This window comes from Delphinus delphis, chromosome 20 (assembly GCF_949987515.2).
Source record: "Delphinus delphis chromosome 20, mDelDel1.2, whole genome shotgun sequence".
NCBI classification, from domain to species: Eukaryota; Metazoa; Chordata; class Mammalia; order Artiodactyla; family Delphinidae; genus Delphinus; species Delphinus delphis.
Window position 1 is genome coordinate 55,337,338 of NC_082702.1, and position 18,604 is coordinate 55,355,941.

General features: G+C 50.2%; 1 protein-coding gene across 3 annotated transcripts in view; it reads left to right on the forward strand.

Moving 5' to 3' along the window:
• The window catches only part of CRISPLD2 (cysteine rich secretory protein LCCL domain containing 2), an 84,213-nt gene extending 67,484 nt beyond the window's left edge, over positions 1-16,729 (forward strand). For 2 of the 3 annotated variants that reach the window (XM_060000969.1, XM_060000968.1), the window contains exons 13-15: positions 526-601; positions 6,992-7,125; positions 16,609-16,729. In XM_060000969.1, coding sequence (XP_059856952.1) covers positions 526-601; positions 6,992-7,125; positions 16,609-16,663 — 265 coding nt within the window. In that variant the 3' untranslated portion in view covers positions 16,664-16,729. Of the gene's footprint in view, positions 1-525; positions 602-1,860; positions 2,589-6,991; positions 7,126-16,608 lie in introns of those variants that run through there. The other variant, XM_069540269.1, reaches the window with a different exon arrangement.
• The last annotated feature ends 1,875 nt before the right edge of the window (positions 16,730-18,604 follow it).

Here is an 18,604-nt window from a genome sequence, read left to right on the forward strand (position 1 = left end):
AGACAAAAACCTTTCATTCCTTTCATTTTAGTTACAGCTTTTAAAAATTTTATTTATTTATTAAAAAAAATTTTATTGGAGTATAGTTGATTTACAGTGTTGTGTTAGTTTCAGGTGTACAGCTAAGTGAATCAGTTATACATACATCTATCTCCACTCTTTTTTAGATTCTATTCCATCTAGGCCATCACAGAGTATTGAGTAGAGTTCCCTGTGCTATACAGTAGATCCTTATTAGTTATCTATTTTATATATAGCAGTGTATATATGTCAATCCCAGTCTCCCAATTTATGCCTCCCCATACGGGGTTTTAAAATTCTATACGCACTTTTAAGGAAGAATATCTTTATCACTGCTAGGGTAGGAGAGGCATATCTTTTTCTTAAAGAGTAAACCATGTGGTAGTTGCCTTTCACCCAAGTGCTTAAATCTTGATGTTCAAATAAAGAGGGCCAGCTGCTTTTCTCAAGAAATTTTGTTTTCTGCTGATTCTAACCATCACCTAAATGCTGCTTGTTTTCCAGAGTACATTGTCCGGCGCACTGCAAAGATGAGCCATCCTACTGGGCTCCCGTGCTTGGAACCAACATCTATGCAGACGTGAGTATTTTGGCCTTTTCAACTGCCACCCCACAGAAACCACATTCCAAGGTCTGGACACCAGAAACTTGAGATCCCATTCCTGTGCCTCTAGCTAATTTTAGATCACTCATTTTTGCTACCATTGCCCTAGCTTCTCCATTTACAGAAATATTTGAACTTCCACCAATGTGTGCTCATGAATACGGACACAGGTGTACCTCCTCTTACACAGAGGGCTTCAGAGTTTGGTGAACTGAATTCTGCTTCTCTACTGACGTGCTTTTTTCATATGAAGGCTCCCATGCATCACACACTTCATTCCCCCAGATATCTAATCACCCTTCTGGCTCTCCTGCTGCATTTATAAGCTGTTCATCCACTGTACTCACTGCATTTCTTTGTGGCTGTGTACACACGGAGCTAAAAGCACATGGAAGAAAATACAAGCTACCTCCAATTTACTACTTGTTAATAACCACTCTTATTATATTGGAGTCTGTTCTTCCATTTTTCCCTCCTAACTGTAGCAAGGAAGCTTTAGCCTGATTTTTCTTTTCCTTTTTTAAAAATTTTATTGAAGTATAGTTGATTTACAGTGTTATGTGAATTTCTCCCGTATAGCAGAGTGGCTCAGTTACGCATATATAGTTTCCTATTCTTTTCCATTATGGTTTCCCACAGGATATTGAATATAGTTCCCTGTGCTACACCGTGGGACCTGGTTGTCGATCCGTCCCATATATAATAATTTAGTTTGCCTAGGCTGATTTTTCTGAAGTGAGGCCTTCAAAAAGTAGTCTGCTCCCTCCGGTGGTCCAGGCTTTAGGGACATGGTGATCCAGAAGATGTGACTGTGGTCACAGTTCTGCCCAACAGACTATTTGATCTTCTTGCCAAGTTGTTTATCTCTCCGTAGAATGAGCCAGAGCTGGGATTTTCTAGTCCAGGAAATCTTCTAGGTTTAAAAGTCCATGATGAGATCAGCATCGCTCATCCCCAGCTGACATTTTTACTCAGCCTTCATTTTTACCGTTCTCCCTCACCCACGACCATCCCCTTCGCCCCCATCTGCCTTCATTTATGCTGGAGTCCTGTAAATGGGAGGTCATTGAGTTCTGCCAAGTCAAAGCAACCTTCGTGGCTACCTGCCCCCCACCCCCATCTTTTTTTCTTTCCCGATTAAATGAGTCTTTTTTTTCTCCTTGAAAGCTGCTAATTCAAAATTGAGTTCTAAAAGTTTAATGAAGGAGTAAAATAATGTATATCCATTGTTATAGTAAATGTTTGAACCCAAATCTGCTACTGAAAGACAGCGTCTTCGATTTTCAAGTGCTTGAAGTGTAAAGGGATGAGCAAAACGATCCCAGCCAAATACAAAGGAACACATAGATAAAGCAGGAGCGGCGACATTGCCGTCGGAGGAGGTGGAACTGAAAGGGAAGCATAACTGAATGGGACAAGACAGTTCGTTATGCAGTGGCACGAAAGATACAATTCATGAAGATATGAAAATCAAATCTGTATGCTCCAAACAGTGCAGCAGCTAAACGTATAAAGAAAAAAAGAAGAAAAAGAAAAAATATTTAGAAATACAAGAACTTGATGAAAATTTAGTAATATTACAAGGCTACTTTTTACTGTATTTTAGGCTCTTAAAAAACACCATCTCTAGGTATTGTTATCCCCATCTTACAGACAAGGAAAGTGAGGCTCAGAATAACCTGCCCCAAATCACACAGCTAGTACATGGCAAAGGCGAGATGCAAATGAGGGTGTATCTTGCCTTAGGGTCTGTTCTTTCCCTACCCTGTTCTGCCTTGTTTGAACGCACCCACACTCACAAATGCACAGGTGTGAACAGGCCTGTTGGTGAAATCCTGTATACAGTTGGTGAAATCCTGTATACAGTCTCTTCTTCACTAGGGTTTTGAGCTTTTGGAAGCGCTGTGCTCATGACAGGGCTTGGCACCCAATAATTGTTCTATTCATGTTTGTTGAAACAATAAATCAGCAAAAATACTCCAGTAGTCAGTGCTTAAACAGCTCTTCCGAGAATAAAAGAAGGAAGCAAGAAAGGGAGAAAGAGAAAGCTATCTCCATATCAGAGGTTCTTTTCTGGCCTTGGTTTCTAGGTCACTCTGTATTCTGGGAAATGATGATGCCTTTTGGAAAATGTCTGTTGCGCGGAGAGATTTATTTTGGGAGCGTTGTCTCCAGACCTTCGAAGGGCCTAACAGTGCCTGCAGTTCCTGCCTGCTCCCCCGGACTGCATTGGCTGGCAGAGCCCGTGCTTTGTGGTGAGCTGCAGGCGGGAGAAGCAGCAGGGTATAGCCTACGAATGAAGTCTGGGTCGGAAGATGCAGACTGAAACCCCAGCTGTGCCATTCACCAGTCGTGGGGTGGTGGACAAGCCTTCTTCCCTGCTCTGAACCTGAGTTTTCTTATCTGTCCTATCTCCCTCGGTGGCTGGATAAATTCTCACACTCGTGCATACATCAGAATCCCCCAGAGGACTGTTCAAACGGTTCCGGGTCCCACCCCACGTGTTTCCGACTCACGGGGTCTGAGGTAGAGCCGGAGAACCTGCATTTCCAACGAGTTCCAGGTGACACGGATGTTGCTGGTCTGGGACTACACGTTGAGGACCACTGGGTTAGAGAGGACAGTCCCTTGAGAATTTTCGATAACGGTGGTGGTGAGAGTGATGATTATGCTGATATTTGTCTTATTAACGAACATCTATCGAGCACTTACTGTGTGCAAGCCTGCATTTAGCCCTTGGTCTTACTTAATCGTCTCGATAGGCCCTCTTAGTTTCTTAGTGACCCCTGTGGAGCAGAAATGTGGCTTGCTGGTCTGGGTAGCAGTCGCAGCTCTGCTGTTTGCTAGCGCAGTGATTGGGGCAAGTCATTTAACCCCTGTTAAGAGGGAATAATGATAATAATAATAATAATAATAATAAATACCTACCTCGCAGGTTATTGGGAGATTACCATATCAATCATGTGAAACACCTAGAACTGGGCCCACCCTGGTAAATGCTCAAAAGGGTTACCAATATGATCCTCACTTTATTAATTAATTAATTTTATTTTTGGCTGCGTTGGGTCTTCGTTGCTGCACGCGGGCTTTTTCTCTGGTTGTGGCGAGCGGGGGCTACTCTTCGTTGTGGTGCGCGGGCTTCTCACTGCCGTGGCTTCCCTTATGGCGGAGCACGGGCTCTAGGCGCGCGGGCTTAGTTGCTCCGCGGCATGTGGGATCTTCCCGGACCAGGGCTCGAACCCATGTCCCCTGCACTGGCAGGCGGATTCTTAACCACTGCGCCACCAGGGAAGCCCCTGATCCTCACTTTATACTAAGAAAATAGAGGCTCCGGGGGTTAAAATAGGTCATCCAAGACCACACAGCCAACAAGTGGTGGGGACAGTGTTGCTGAGACCAGATCTTCGTTGATAGTGGTTGTTAATAAATATTCAGATATCGGTGTTGCCTTGGGTCCTGAGGAGAGAAAGCAGATAACTTGTACCTCTGGGGAAGAAGCAGGGAGAGGAGAGGGGTGGGAAGAGGTAGGGGGCAAGGGGAGGAAAGGGTTTGTCCAGCATCAGCGGTGGAAGACGCGTGCAGTGATCGCTGGGCCCGTGCAGGAAGGATCAGGCTGTGCGTGTGTGGTTTCCATTCCCACGGCTGGATGTTATCGTGGGAAACTTCTGTGCCTCTGGTGCCCAGAAATCCTCCGGGGACGGGGCAAAGGACTGTCACAGAGGCCGCAACACCAAAGCGCCCACCTCCTGGCAGCTACCATCAGAGGATGTGCCTCCCCAGGCAGGCCCTGGGGCTGGTAACTCAGAGGGTGAGCAACACTGAGGGAGACAGAAAAAAATCCCAGCTCTGCCTGCCGGTGAGAAGCCCCACCCACGCTCGCTTCCACAGCTCAGCCCCGCTCGCAGCGAACTTCGAAGGATTCTACAGTGATCATTTCATTTCCAAGGTCTCCCTGCCTCTCTTTTAGATGGCAGCAGATCTATTGCTTCCTAATCTTCTGGGGGCATACACCCTTCTGAGAACTGAAAAGCTGTGGATCCTTCCTCCAGGGGGATAAAAAGGCTTCCTTGTGCCGACGGGGTTGACCAACCATCCCAGTTTGCCTGAGATGCGGGGTTTCCTGGGCTCAGGGCTAAAACCTCGAAAGTTCTTGCTGACCCTGTAGGTCCACAGTTGTGCCCGTAGCCGCAGGGCCGCACAGGCTGCCCCACCCCCACCCCAGAGCCCACTTCAGGCTGAGGAACCCTGCCCTCATCCATTTAATTTATTTACTGACGACAAGACATGTTTGTGCGGGGTTAGAAAAACTGGCCTTCAGTTACTCAAGTCGATTAGTGGTGGAAACCGAGAAATCCAGTTCTCCCGTCTTTAGCGTGAGGGTGCCTTTCAACTCTGAGCCTCTCCACCTTTTAACAGCAGTATTAACTTCCCAGGGAGCAGGCAGGGCGGGGCCTTCTGCCGTGAGCATTTTTTCTTTCTTCTGCAAAACCAGTAACTTGTCTGGAATGACCTGGATTTGGAAGGGACGTGGCAGGAGCTGACGGTCTGAAAGGCTGTTGGGTCTTTCTCATGCTGCTTCTCTCTGCCTCTGACCCTCCCACCTCCCTCTTGTAAGGACCCCTGAGATTCCACTGGGCCCACCCGGGCAATCCAGGATCCTCTCCCATTGCATGTGAAGTCCTTGTGCCATGTCAGGTCACACATCCACAGGTTCCAGGGACGAGGATGGGCATTTGGGGGGCCCTTTATTCTGCCGACCATAGAAGCACAGACTTTGCCGTCCGCCAGACCTCATTTGGAATCACTCCCAAACCCTGAACTGTCTGCAGGGCGTTGGCAACGTCATCTAATCTCGCTGACCCTGTGCTTTCTGGCCTGTGAAGTGGGAATGACAGTAGTCACCCATGTCATTGGAAGATTAAATGAGATGACAAACAAAAGGCAGCCCAGGCTGGTATTTAGTAAGCTCAGAGTCGGCGATAGCTCCACTTACCATGAAGGAGGCTGTTCACCCCACAGATGGATTAGCTCTGCTCATGTCTGCAGCCCCGGCTGCACTTGACAATCACCCAGCAAGTGTTTAAAATACTCAGTCAAAAAATAATAATAAAAATAAAATAAAATAAAATACTCAGTCTCGGGCTTCACCCCAGAGCAAGTGAATCTGGGGGTGGGAGGGATGGGAAGGGCGGGGACTTGGGCATCGTCTTCACATAAAGATGCTGCAGGTGGCTCTGAGCTGCAGTGAGGGTGGGAGTCACTGCCAGGGCCAGTGTTAGCTTCCAGCACAGGCCAGGTGCAATGACCGCGGAAGAGGCAGGAGGGTGCTACCTACCTGGTTCTTAACCTTGAGTGTGTGTCAGGATCACCTGGCCCTCACCTGAGGCGGTTCTGAGTCAGTAGGTCAGGGGGAGGCCCAGGAGGCTGCATCTTTAGCGGGCACCAGCCAGCGCACCCCTGAATGAATTTCCCCAACTTTGGGAAATGTTGATTAGTTACTCTCAGACAGTCCAATCTGAGGGCCATTTTTCTATTGGATAAGTTAAGCCCCTAATGAAAGTTTAACTTGACAATTTTGTTACCCAGGAATTAGATGATTTGATGACTTTAGAAAACAACACATCCTATCCTTGCTTGAAACCCAGTGGCTCATTTGGCACCTGGAATGAACCCAGACCCCACCCTGTGGCCCTCACAGACCCACGTGACTGGCCCCTTCTCACCTCTCCCCCTCTGCTGCCACATTCTGCTGGACTCACTGTATTCCAGCCACCCTGTCCCTCCTTCTGTACTTTGGACATGACAAGTTCATTCCCACCCCAGGGCCTTTGCACGAGCTGCTCCCTCTGCCTGGGACGCTCTGGCCAGAGATACTCCCATGGCTGTGGCTGGTTCCCGTGTTGTCACTCTGATCTGAGCTCAATTGTCACGTCAAGAGCAGTCTTCGCTTGTTAGCCGTTCTAAAAGAGCTCCCTCCACCAGTCATTTTATCTCGTGATCCGGTTTTGTTTTCTTCATAGCCTGAGTCCCTTGTTTGTCCGTCTCCCTTGACTCCATGAAGGCACAGTCTTTATTTTGTTCCCCGCTGAATCCTCCTATATCCAGTACAGTGCCCGGCACGTAGTAGGTGCTCAGAAAATATTTGTTGATAAAATGAACAAATGAATGAGTGGACGGATGAGGCCAGGTCTCCCTGGAGAGACCACTGAGGAATTAAGGTAGCCATGGTTACTTCCTAGGCCGCGGTTACTTCCTAGGGGTTCCTTGGCCACCAGCCAGGAGGCCAAGTAACGGTTGACCCCAGCAGGGCTTCTTCACCCGAGCACCTGCCCTTGACACTGATCACAGCTCTTTCTGGGCTTTCAGACTTCAAGCATCTGTAAGACCGCCGTGCACGCAGGAGTCATCAGAAACAAGAGTGGGGGTTACGTGGACGTGATGCCCGTGGATAAAAAGAAGATCTACGTGGGCTCTCTCAGGAACGGAGTTCAGTCTGAAAGGTAGGGCGGCTGCGTCCTCAGACCCTCGACACCCAAGGCCAGTGAGGGGCGTTGGAGGAGGGCCAAAGACAGTGCCCTTTAAAATATCAGAACGCCCAGGACAAGCCTGTCCTTCTCTTTTCTCTTCCTTTTTTTTTTTTTTTCACAATAAGAACTTTTCTCTGTGACCAGCACATGTTTTGTCGACAATTTAGAGGCGTCAGATAAGCCCAAAGGAAAACAAGCATCTGTTACCTCTCACCTGGGAGAGTTGCTGAGATTTTTGGTGCGTGTCCCAAAAAAGGGTCCTTTTTCTATATGTGTGTGTGCGTCCCCCTGCCCACGTCCCCAACAAAACAGTGGGATCAAATTGTAGTCACACAGTGGTTATGTATAGCTGCATCAGAATGTAGTTGCATCTCGTTACATAAATAAGAGCCGAGTCTGCAGTGCGGCAGACCTAGGCCCTGCTTCTTACCAGCTTTGTGACCTTGAGCAGGGCGCCGGAGCCTCCGTTTCCTCGCCTGTGACATGGGTATAACCATAGTCTCCACTTTAGGGGGCTGTTGGGAGGCTTGGTGGAAATGTTGCCTAGCTCTGCTTTTTTTTTTTAATTAATTTATTTATTTATTTATTTATTTATTCATGGCTGCGTTGGGTGTTCGCTGCTGCACGGGCTTTCTCTAGTTGCGGTGAGCGAGGGTTACTCTTCCTTGCGGCGCACGGGCTTCTCACTGCGGTGGCTTCTCTTGTTGCGGAGCACGGGCTCTAGGCGCGCGGGCTTCAGTAGTTGTGGCACGCGGGCTCAGTAGTTGTGGCACGCGGGCTCTAGAGCGCAGGCTCATTAGTTGTGGCGCACGGGCTTAGTTGCTCCGCGGCATGTGGGATCTTCCCGGACCAGGGCCCGAACCCGTGTCCCCTGCATCAGCAGGCGGATTCTTAACCACTGCACCACCAGGGAAGTAGCCCGCCTAGCTCTTCTTGCCAGGACACCAGTCACGTTGGATTGGGGCCCACGCTAATGACCGCATTTTAATTTAATCACCTCTTTGAAGTCCCTGTCTCCCAAGTACAGTCATATTCTGAGGGTACCGGAGACTAGGACTTCAACAGATAAACTTGGGGGCACGATTCAGCCCATAGCAGAGGGGAATGCTGAAGAGTTTATATTTGAGGGAGCGCTTTAGAAAAGGAATGTAAAATCAAGAATATAAAATATGTTGGGTCCCTTGAAGCCTGGGCTTTCACGGCTCCAGGGAACTTCTCGGCTGTCCCCACCCTCCCAGCCTCCTGGGGCGCTTTGGGTCCCGGATGGTGCTTCCCAGGTATGGGAAGACCCTGCAGAATCAAGTGACGCAGAATCCCGGGGTTCTGAGCTAGAGTTAAGAGCTTCTGCATTTTCTCCTTCAAAGTTTGCAACCTCTGTTTGGGAAAAGCGTAATGAAGGGAAATTCCATTGATTTAATGGGAGGGAAATGAAGCAGCTGATTAGGTGGAATTTCCTGGCCAGGCTGGAAAGAAATGCCAGGACCCCAATCCCTTGAGCTCTTTGTGCCCGTTTAGGAGAAACCGTCTTGGTGAGAAGCTGGTAGGCTGGGCTTTGTTTTCTCTCCCCACCTTAGAGAGAAAAGACCCCAGCAGCTGCCACCCCCATCCCAGGGCTGAGACACAGGTGGGTGTCTGGGGAGGGTTAGGGACTGAGAGGGGCTCCCCCAAAGTATCTACTTCCCCACTGTTAACTCCCCCGCCACCTGTAGTTCTCTCTGCCCAAAGGACCCGCCCAGATTGCGCCATCATTGTAAGTATAGTGGCCCTTTGGTATCCGCGGGGCCTTGGTTCCAGGATCCCCCAGAGATACCCCAATCTGCGGATGCTCAGGTCCTTACCTACAGTGTCAGAGTACAGGAGGCCGTCTACATCCACGGACTCCGCAGCCACGGATGGTTGAATCGTGGGTGCACGGATGCAGAGCCTGCGGATGCGGAAGGCCGACTGTGTCTTCTTCCAGGCAGCCTTTTCCAGGCCCCGGGGTGGTTGATGCCCCCCAACAATATTCAGAAGAGTTTTAGCGAGTGGAGATTCTGCTTCCCTTCCTTCTCGAACCCTTTCCCCCTGAGTAGGTCCTGTGTGCTGAAATCTGTGGTGATGTCTGGGTGAGTTTCCCAAGCTTTAGAGGGGAAAATGATAGCACCTGCCCCCTGGGGTGGTGGTAAAACAGTGGGTCTCCAAGTGGCTCCCGTACCAGCAGCATCGAGATCAACGGGGGCTTTGCTAGAAAAGCACGTTCTCCGGCCCCCCTCAGACACACCCCCGGGGAACGGGCTGGGCAGGCTGCGTGGACCTGCCCTCTGGGGGTCCTGATGCCCACTGGAGGGTGAGAGCCGCTACTGTGAGGGTGACGCCAGGGTGACCACGTCCCTGGCACACAGTCGGCACCGCCCATGATTCTGATAGTTTGTGATGCAGAGTCATTGATTTCCTACGTATTCAGGGTGGCCTGGACCGGTGCTGGGATCCGTGGGCACCAGCATGATAGAGTCCGCCCTGCACGTACAGAGGGAAGAGGCCAGGCCAGGAGGGCACGCAGGGTCCGATGGCGTTTGCGACCCCGCCGCACTGCTCACCAGCTGGGTGTCCTTGGGCAGGCAGTCTCCCCACGCCTCGGTTCCCCCTCTGTCAGTGGCTACTGTGTGGATTAAATGAGACAGTGTGGGCAAAGCACTCACCCAGTGGCTCTGAGTAAGTGTCTGATGGATCCGCTGGCCTCGTTGCTATGACATAACCTCTAAGGCCTGTTGCAAACCTCAAGACGCTATGGTTCTTGTCACGTAGGGGCAGGTAACTCGGTTGTAGGAAATAGCCCGCATGGATTATCTTCTGGACAAGGACAAAAGCATCCTACAGGAATTGTTTTTTCGCCCTGGCATCCATCCTTTTCACCTGCACTCACCCATCAGGTGGCATATGCGTGGTGAGCCCTTACGATGTCCCAGGCACTGGGACCTCTGCCCTGGTGGGGCTTATCATCTAGTTGTGGCACAGACCATGCAGAAATAACAACATCATCTGTAGCAGGGCACAGGCATCATGGCTGTGGAGGGAGGTACCAGGGAGCCGAGTACACCAAGCGGGGCCCCACCTTACTATCTGGAGATGCCTCCCTGGTGACGTGGCTCCTTCAGAGATATCTGGAAGCCCCAGGCAGGGCCATGCCCCATCCTCCCCTTGTTTAGATGGGACCTCGGTGGCCCTCTGCGTAGAGACGAGGGCTGAGAAATTTCCCCAGAGCCTGTTCCCATTAGGAGCTCTGGGAACCCAGCCTGGGACCGGAGGGTGGCTCTGTCCCCAGTGTCTGCTGGGACCGTGGAGTGGTCACAGCAGTCCCAAGGGAGATGTGGACACTGGACATATAGCAACCCGTTCACAGCAAGCTGCATTCTAAATTTAGGGAATCCTTCAATCCATCAAACAAACAAAACCTCCTCTACAGAATTCTCAGGACACGGGCCAAAAGTTGTTTCTGCTTCAGAGTGGCTTTGGTTTAGCAATTGTCTGTTTTTAGAAGAGGATTTCCTGAAAGTTTTGAAAGATGACCATGCAGAACTGGGATAATGTAAGAGGACGGGCACTTTCTCTCTCCCGCACGTGCCCATGAAGGAAGGGAAGGAAGAGGGGTGTGGAGGAGCTTCAGATGTTGGGACCAGGGTTTGTCCAGATGTTCTCGGAAAGAAGCTGGACATCTGGATGGATATCAGTTCAGGATTTTTTCTGAGACCAGGACTACTTTTTTTTTTTTTTTTTTTTTTTGCGGTACATGGGGCTCTCACTGCTGTGGCCTCTCCCATTGCGGAGCACAGGCTCCGGACGCGCAGGCTCAGCGGCCATGGCTCACGGGCCCAGCCGCTCCGCGGCATGTGGGATCCTCCCGGGCCGGGGCACGAACCCGTGTCCCCTGCATCGGCAGGCGGACTCTGAACCACTGTGCCACCAGGGAAGCCCCCAGGACCATTTTTTAAGACAGATTTTACAATGAGATTGGGAAATATACCACACAATGACAGATAACATCCTTAGTTACTTGGTTTTAACAGATATAACCTGTTTATAGAGGTTGATGGTATGTATGTGGATGGACCTTTAACCAAATAGTAGACTCACTGAACTAGCATTTATGGGGCAGCTCCTGTGTGCTGGACACTGTCCTCGGGGCCGGAGCCATGGCAGGGACGGAAGAGACAAAAATCTTCATCCTCAGGGGCCTCTGTTTACTGCGGCATGTCCCAGACGCATACCGCGAGCCACATATGGGATTTTGAAGTTTCTAGTAATCACAGTAAAAAGAAACAGATGGGAGAATTTAGAGTATATTTCATTTAATCCAGTGTATCAAAAATATTATCTTCAATACGTATGAATAGAAGTATTGATGAGAAACTTGCACTCTCCTTTATTCATAAGAGCTGGGAGACATACCGGGTATTTTGCACACAGAGCACGTCTCAGTTTGGGCGAGCTGCATTTCAAGCACTCGGTAGCCACTGTGAGCTCTGGGAGTCTCAAGCGTTGGACGTCTGAAAATCTCTCGACATGTCCAGAAACTCTGGGAAGCAGAAACCATTGAGCCGTTATTTCCAGATCGAATGAGCTTAGCACTCTCCCCCAGGCCAGCTGGACCAAGGCTGAACTGGTTTCCTCTGCCGTCTCCCTCCCTGCCTGTTCCCGCTTCCCAGCGCTCTTAAGATCTGTACACACATTAGCTCATCTCGTCCTCCCAACAGCCCCATGAGGCAGGGACGACAGTTTATCAGTAAGGAAAGGGAGGCACAGAGAGGTAAAGCAACTTGCCCAAGGTCACTCAGCCAGCAAGCAGCAGGGCCAGGACTTGAACCCAGGACGCCTGCTCCAGCACCCATGCTTATAACCAGCACACGTGACTCCTCACTGCAGACAAGTCATTGACCTTGGGGCACAGGCCCTTCCCAGAAGGGGTTGGGGTGAGCCTTACAGTCCTAAGGTATACTTGTTTGTAACCCTAAAATATTTATTAGAAAAGAAATACATACTTATTATTTAAATAATATGTCTAGGGATTAGAAAAAAAGAGTTCCCGCAGGCACCCCATTAACCTCTGTTAACTGCTTACTTATAGCTCTTCCAGGCCTTTTTTTCCCCCGGGCAACACACGTAAAAATGAAAATGGAGATTGTGTATACACCCTGCTCTGAAATTTTTTTCCCAAAAAAATATTTCATAGTTCATGAAATAAGATGAAGAGGTTTGCTGATTCGTTGGGGATTGGGCTTTTGTGTGGATAACTTGTTCATCGCCGTGCATGTACCCACCATTCTCCTGATGGGAGAATGAGGCTTAAACCTAGCAGGGTGACGGTATCCACGGCCCATGGCTTTGAGCGCCTGCTAACTGCGAAGCGCTGACTCAGATGCTTTCCCTGGATAAGCTCATTCACTTCCTACAGGGTCCCTGAGGAGGGGGTACTTTTATGGACCCTGTTTACCTATGTGGGAACTGAGACTCAGAGAAATAGATCGACCACCCCAAGGTCCGACAGATAAGATCTGAAACTGTGTCTGACTCTTGAATTTTCCTGGAAGATCAGTAGAGGGTGCGACTGTGGGAGAGTAGGGTTAGAATCTTCAAAAGAAAAATTGTATATATATGTATAACACACACACGTATATAAATACAAAGACGTACGTGTATATATATAAGTGATATTAATAATAAACAAGATATTGCACATTTAAAAGCCAGAAGAGCAATACTCCGCCATCCTTTTATCGCTGGGTTCCGTGACTCCATGGGGTCAGCGGCCAACTGGTGGACAACCCCTCCGTCCCTCCCAGGACAGATGGCTGGCTGTCCTCTCTCTTTAATCCAGTCTGTGTTGTGCGCTGCCGCACGCCGATCAATTCCTGCCTGAGTAATTTTCACCAACAGGAGTGAGCCTCCAGGACGCAGCCTTATGCTTGCGGCTCCTGCAGGACCTGCGACCTCCCGCCTCCGAGGGGCTCCCAGCCTCTGAGTCCCCCCACTGCCATGCGGGCTTGGCCAGTGTGGTCCTCAGGGATGGCGTGGCCACAGCCCACCCATTTAGGATAAGGGTTAGGAAAGGGTCCCAGAGCATCGACAGACCTGCATCCACCTCCCAGCTGTACCTGGAACAGGTGTTGGATTTGGGGCAAATCACATCCCCTCTCAGAGCCTTGGTTCCCTCTCTGTAAGTGGGAGGAACCCTAGAGATCTCGTGCGGGGCTGTGAGGCACGGACGGGGTAAGATTACTTAAAGGATGGAGGCAGCGTCTGGGGTATGGTGGTGTGTGTGCTGGGTACAGCCGCTGGCACAAAGAGCTGAACACTGGAGCCGACGGCAGGGTGAGTGGCCGTCAGGAGCCTGGAATCACTCACCGGAGCTGGGCTGGTGACACCGCCCGAGGCTGCAGACACTCGACCTTTCCCAGAGCACCCATCCCAGCTCATCCAATAGGTCAGCGACCCTTGGGCACTAAGTCAGCCCAAGGGGATGCCCCAGAAGCTTCTCAGTCCAGCTGAGGTTCTCTCCCAGTTCTGCGAGGGGATTTTTGTGCTGGTTTTCCCTCCCTTCCATCCATCCCGCCCTTCCTTCCTCCATTCCTCTCTCCCGCCCTCTCTCTTCCTTTCTCTCTCTTTCTTTCTTTTCCTTTCTCTCCTTCTCCCTTCCTTCCTTCCTTTTCCCCCCCTACTTTTCATAATAAGATTAGAGAAACTTCAAGAAATAGCGAAAATAATATTAAGAAATTACTATCATGGGACTTCCCTGGCGGTCCAGTGGTTAAGACTCTGCGCTTCCACTGCAGGGGGCATGGGTTCGATCCCCAGTTGGAGAACTAAGATCCCGCGTGCCGCGCAGTGTGGCCAAAACATTTTTTTAAATTTAAAAAAAAAGAGAGGAAAGAAATTACTATCATGGAAAACCCCATAGCCAGAAACACCCACTGTAAACATTCTGGTATGTTCCCTTCCAGATTTTTCCTGTTTACACACTAACAGCTTATTTCTTATGTGTTTGTTTTGTTTTTGTTTCTACAAAAAAAAGGGATCAGACTCTCTGCATCGTTCAGTTCATTTTATTTTTCAATCGGCAACAGGTTGTGAGTGTCTTTCCGACATTTCCAATGCCTGACGTAGCCACGTCGTCACTCCTGTGGCTCCACGCTATTCCATTGTGTGGCCAGACCATCATTTCTTTACCCAGCTGACTGGCATCTGGGTTGTTTCCTTTTTCTCTTTTGCTCTTGTAAACAACACAGCAAAGAACATCTTTGCACAAGCCCATGTGCTTTCCCCACACTCTTCTTAGGTAACTTCCTTTTATCAGAGTAGCCACAGCAACCAAATCGACTTCTTTCTGGGATGCACAGTGTGCCTCTCTCCTGTTGGTACCCTGCCCCCTAGGGCTGAGAATAAAATCCTCGCCCCTTACCCCTTACGGGCAGTCCACACCTACCACCACCCCACCCGCTTCTCCACTCTACTGGTGCATCACCCTCCTCGTCACAGCAGTGCCTGTCACTAGCCTTCTCTCTGTTCCTGGATACCAAGATCTCGCCTCAGGGCCTTTGCACCTGTCGGTATCCAACCCCAGACCCTCCCAGCTCCTATACCTCCCATGGCTGGGCCCGCACGTCGTTCAGACCGACATACAAATGCCACCTGCCCGAGGAAGCGTCCTCCTGCTGTTGGGTCTCCAGTAGCCCACCTCCCCGGTCTAAACTGATCCCGTCACCCTGTGCTGTTTTCCTCCCAGCACCCACCACTGTCTGAAATTATTGTATTTCTCACACATAGTTAGCTGTTGATCTCCCACCCCCCAGACTGTATAAGCTCCCTGAAGGCGAGAATCCCATCGGTCTGGTTAACCCTGTGTCCCTGACACCCAGCTTGATGCCTGTGCATAGTAGGTCTTCAGTAAACACTGGTTGAATGACAGACAAAACGCTGAGTTCAGCTCTTTGTTCAGAAGTGCTTGTAGGAGTTTTAATGCCCATTACAAACATTGTTCAATATCTTTTAGAAAATTCATCCAGTACCTTCTGTGAAAATTGTCCAGAAATGCTGTACCAATTTACATTCCTTTTCGTATACCTGTGGGAGCTACAAACTAGGCTAAAAAGAGTCAGAGGGCAAGATTTAGAAAAGGAGATTATTTTATAATTTATCCGATCACACTTGTTTTTCATCAGACGCATACAACTGGCAACTTTCCTAGGAGAACTAGAGCTCAGTAAATGTTTGAAGCTTGAACAATAGGAACCCCCCCCTTGCCTGAAGCAGTGGAAGGGACCACAGCTGGTGTCACATGATACCTAGTTGGCCAGCTGTGTGCTGTGTTGAGAAATTCACACCCGGTTCAGCGGGGCCCGCTCGTGCCTTCCGGGTGGGCCGGTTGTTCAATGGGGATGCTTGGTAGGACTGGGCAGGACCTCCAGGAACCTTAGGGTACCTGCCTGGACGACAGCCTGAGGGGCCCCTTGTCCCTGGGTTGTCGGGGGGCCCTGTGCGTGGAGGCACCCACTGCGCCGTCTGTAGAATTGCTGGTAGTGAGTCAGCATCCCGGAGCCTGGCAGTGGTCCCCAGTGCGGCTTACCCACCACGTCCAACAGCTGAGTGCCTCGTAGCTCCGGGTGGTTCTCCCAGACTAGTCATTTGGGCAGAGGATCCAGGGAAATCCTGTAGCCCAGAGGCCTGAGGAGGGCCCTGGAATCTGAGCTTTCGAGAAACGAGCAGGGCAGCCGGGGTCACTCCACAACTGGATCGTGGAGATGACTGCACAAGCCCCGCCCCCCATCACTAAACATCATCGAATTGTACGCTTCAGAAGTGTGAATTTCATGGCATGCTATATCTTAATGAAGTTTTTGTTTGTTGTTTTTAAAGGCATGCAGTTAGCTAAAGGATTTAGCTCCTATCTTGAGAGGGTGGTTTTTACTGGCTGTGTGACCTGGCAGAAGCTTAATTTCTCCTTTGCCTGCAAAATAGGGATACTAATGGGTCTTCATCGGAAGGAGGTAAAGGCGTATAGAAAATCCTTTGCACAATATCTGAGCCCAGTCGGATCGGTGCGCCCATTCTAGTAACAGGAGCACGTGCATTCTTGTTATAATGCCGTCCTATTCGTCGGTCAAGCAGGTGGCCACTCTCTGGGTTGACAGGTGGTACCAAAAACCAGGCAGAAGTCTTGGAGGCTGGGTTCAGTTCAGGCAGACAGGGGCCAGCAAATTCCAAGTTAACAACCCTGACCTCAGTTGAGACCCAGGCGCGTCTGCAGAGGCAGAGGGCTTTGCCAGCTCCTCCTGGCTGGGGCATGCTCTGCTCCCAACAGCTTCGCCAACTGACCCTCGGCCATGCTTCCTCCACCGCGGGGACTTGGGGACACCCCGTTCCCACTCCGTTCCCGCTCCATCCCTGCAGATCTTTCGGTAACGTGTGCTCTCCCTTCTTTTTCAGCTTGAGGACCCCTCGAGACGGAAAGGCCTTCCGGATCTTTGCCGTCAGGCCGTGAGCTTGCAGGGTCGGGGAGAAGGGGGCGTCTTCAAGAGGGCTTCGGGGGTTCGCTTTTTATTTTTATTTTGTCATTGGGGGGGTGGGCCGGGGAAACTTCCTTTGATTGGCGTCGTGTCCCATCCGTCGTGCCTTGGTCTCAACTCCACCCAGGGGAGCATCCCTGGGGTCCTGAGCAGACAGCCGGTGGCCGTCCTGCTGAGGCCCGGGGGTCTCCCCCTGGGAGGTGTTCTGTTGTGGATGCAGAGAGCATTCCAAAGGATGTGGAGCTGACGCTGCGAGGCATTCAGGGGAGTGGGAAGGGGCGTACTGAGAACGCTCGGGGGAGTTTCAGGAATGGAGTAGAAGGTAGCTATTTAAAACATTAAAAAACACAGGCCGTCCCTACCAATGGAGAAAAATGGGTTTCATGTTTGCTGGTCAGACAAATGGGCCGGAACAAGGGGACTCTGCCCTGGCACCTGTCCTCTTCCCGTCCTGCTCTGTGCAGGCTGGTTCTATACACAGCAGTGCTGGTTTCCTTCGAGTTCAGCCGTAACTCCAGAGATGTGTCTTGTCTTGGTCCTTCCCTTCGTCCACGTGGCCCGTCTGTTTGCTGCCGTGACCTTTGGTCTCACTGAGGACTAATGAACCAGGACCCTTTCTTGATCCCCTCCCTGCTGTGGGTCACGCCCTGCCCAGACTGGTTTTTGTGTCTCCCGCCAGGGTCTTTGCTTGGCAAACAATTCTGTTTGAAGCCCACTTTTTTCTTTCCGACTCCTTGTCTCTGTGGGTTCCACCGAGACGTCTAAGAACAGCCAAAGTCGGGCTGTTTTGTTGCTGCCTTTAAAAACGGCACTGAATCGTGCAGATTTCCCGTCCGTCGGATGACCTATTTTTTTAGCCATGAGAGGAATGGCTTCATTCCTCAGTACATTCCTCGCCGAGGTTAGCAGCTCTGGGAAGAGGGACAGCCTGCAGTTATGAAACCGTCCTGCGGCATAACAACAGGAGATGGTAACACACTGGAAGGATTTCTCTTCCTATTTTTGTGAAACAGTTCTTGCCAAATGTTCCTGAGGCTCTGAGGAGTGCGGTGCTCTCTGGCTGCCGTCGCTGTACAAAACTTCTTCAGCAGCCTAGACCCAAAACCCACAGTGAAATAAAATACCCTTTTGTAAATAGCATTTCTTTGCAGAAGGTAAAATTCCACCCTCCTCCACCAGGCTGGCCAGTAGATCACTTTCGTGAATGCTGACTTCAAAGTTGATTTCAGTCTCCATCAGACTATTTCAAAGGCAGAAGAACTAGCAGAAAGTTTAAAATGAACAAACAAACAAAACCTAACGTGGTCTGGGCAAGGAACTCCACCTGGGGAACCAAGTTGGTGTGTTGTTTCAGGGCAACCCTAATTAGTGAAGAAACAGAAGGTAGATAGCTTCCCCCCACCCCCACCCCAAAGGAGTTTGTAAAAGTAATGAAACTCTTAGCTTGACAGAGCTGAGATGCGCGGACTGTGTTTTTGCTTCGTGCGTTGTGGGCTTGTTATAATGCGCAAGTACTGACTGTTCGACTCCAAATGTCAGTGCGGAAGAATTTGGTCAGACTGTCCGATACCGCGTCTAGTTCCTGCCAAAGATCTGAGTCCTTGGAACCGTCCGGATGCTAGGTATTACGCTGTCGGACTTTTGCTTGTCACCAGGCCCTTATGTCTGTGGCCACGTCCAGACTGCAAGCTTGGGTTTTTAGAATTAGTGACGGTCCTGGGGAATTTCAGTAGGTTTGCTTTTGAAGCATCCTGCCGGAGGGAGAATCTGAAACGTCCAGTGTGAGTGGACTGCTCTCATTTTGAAATCAAATTCCCGAGTTCCTGAACGCCTCATTAACCGGCCGTCTAACGGGCTGGAAACTCCTCGCCCAGAACCAGACCTTGCTGTCTTTTTCACCTTCACAGACATTGTGA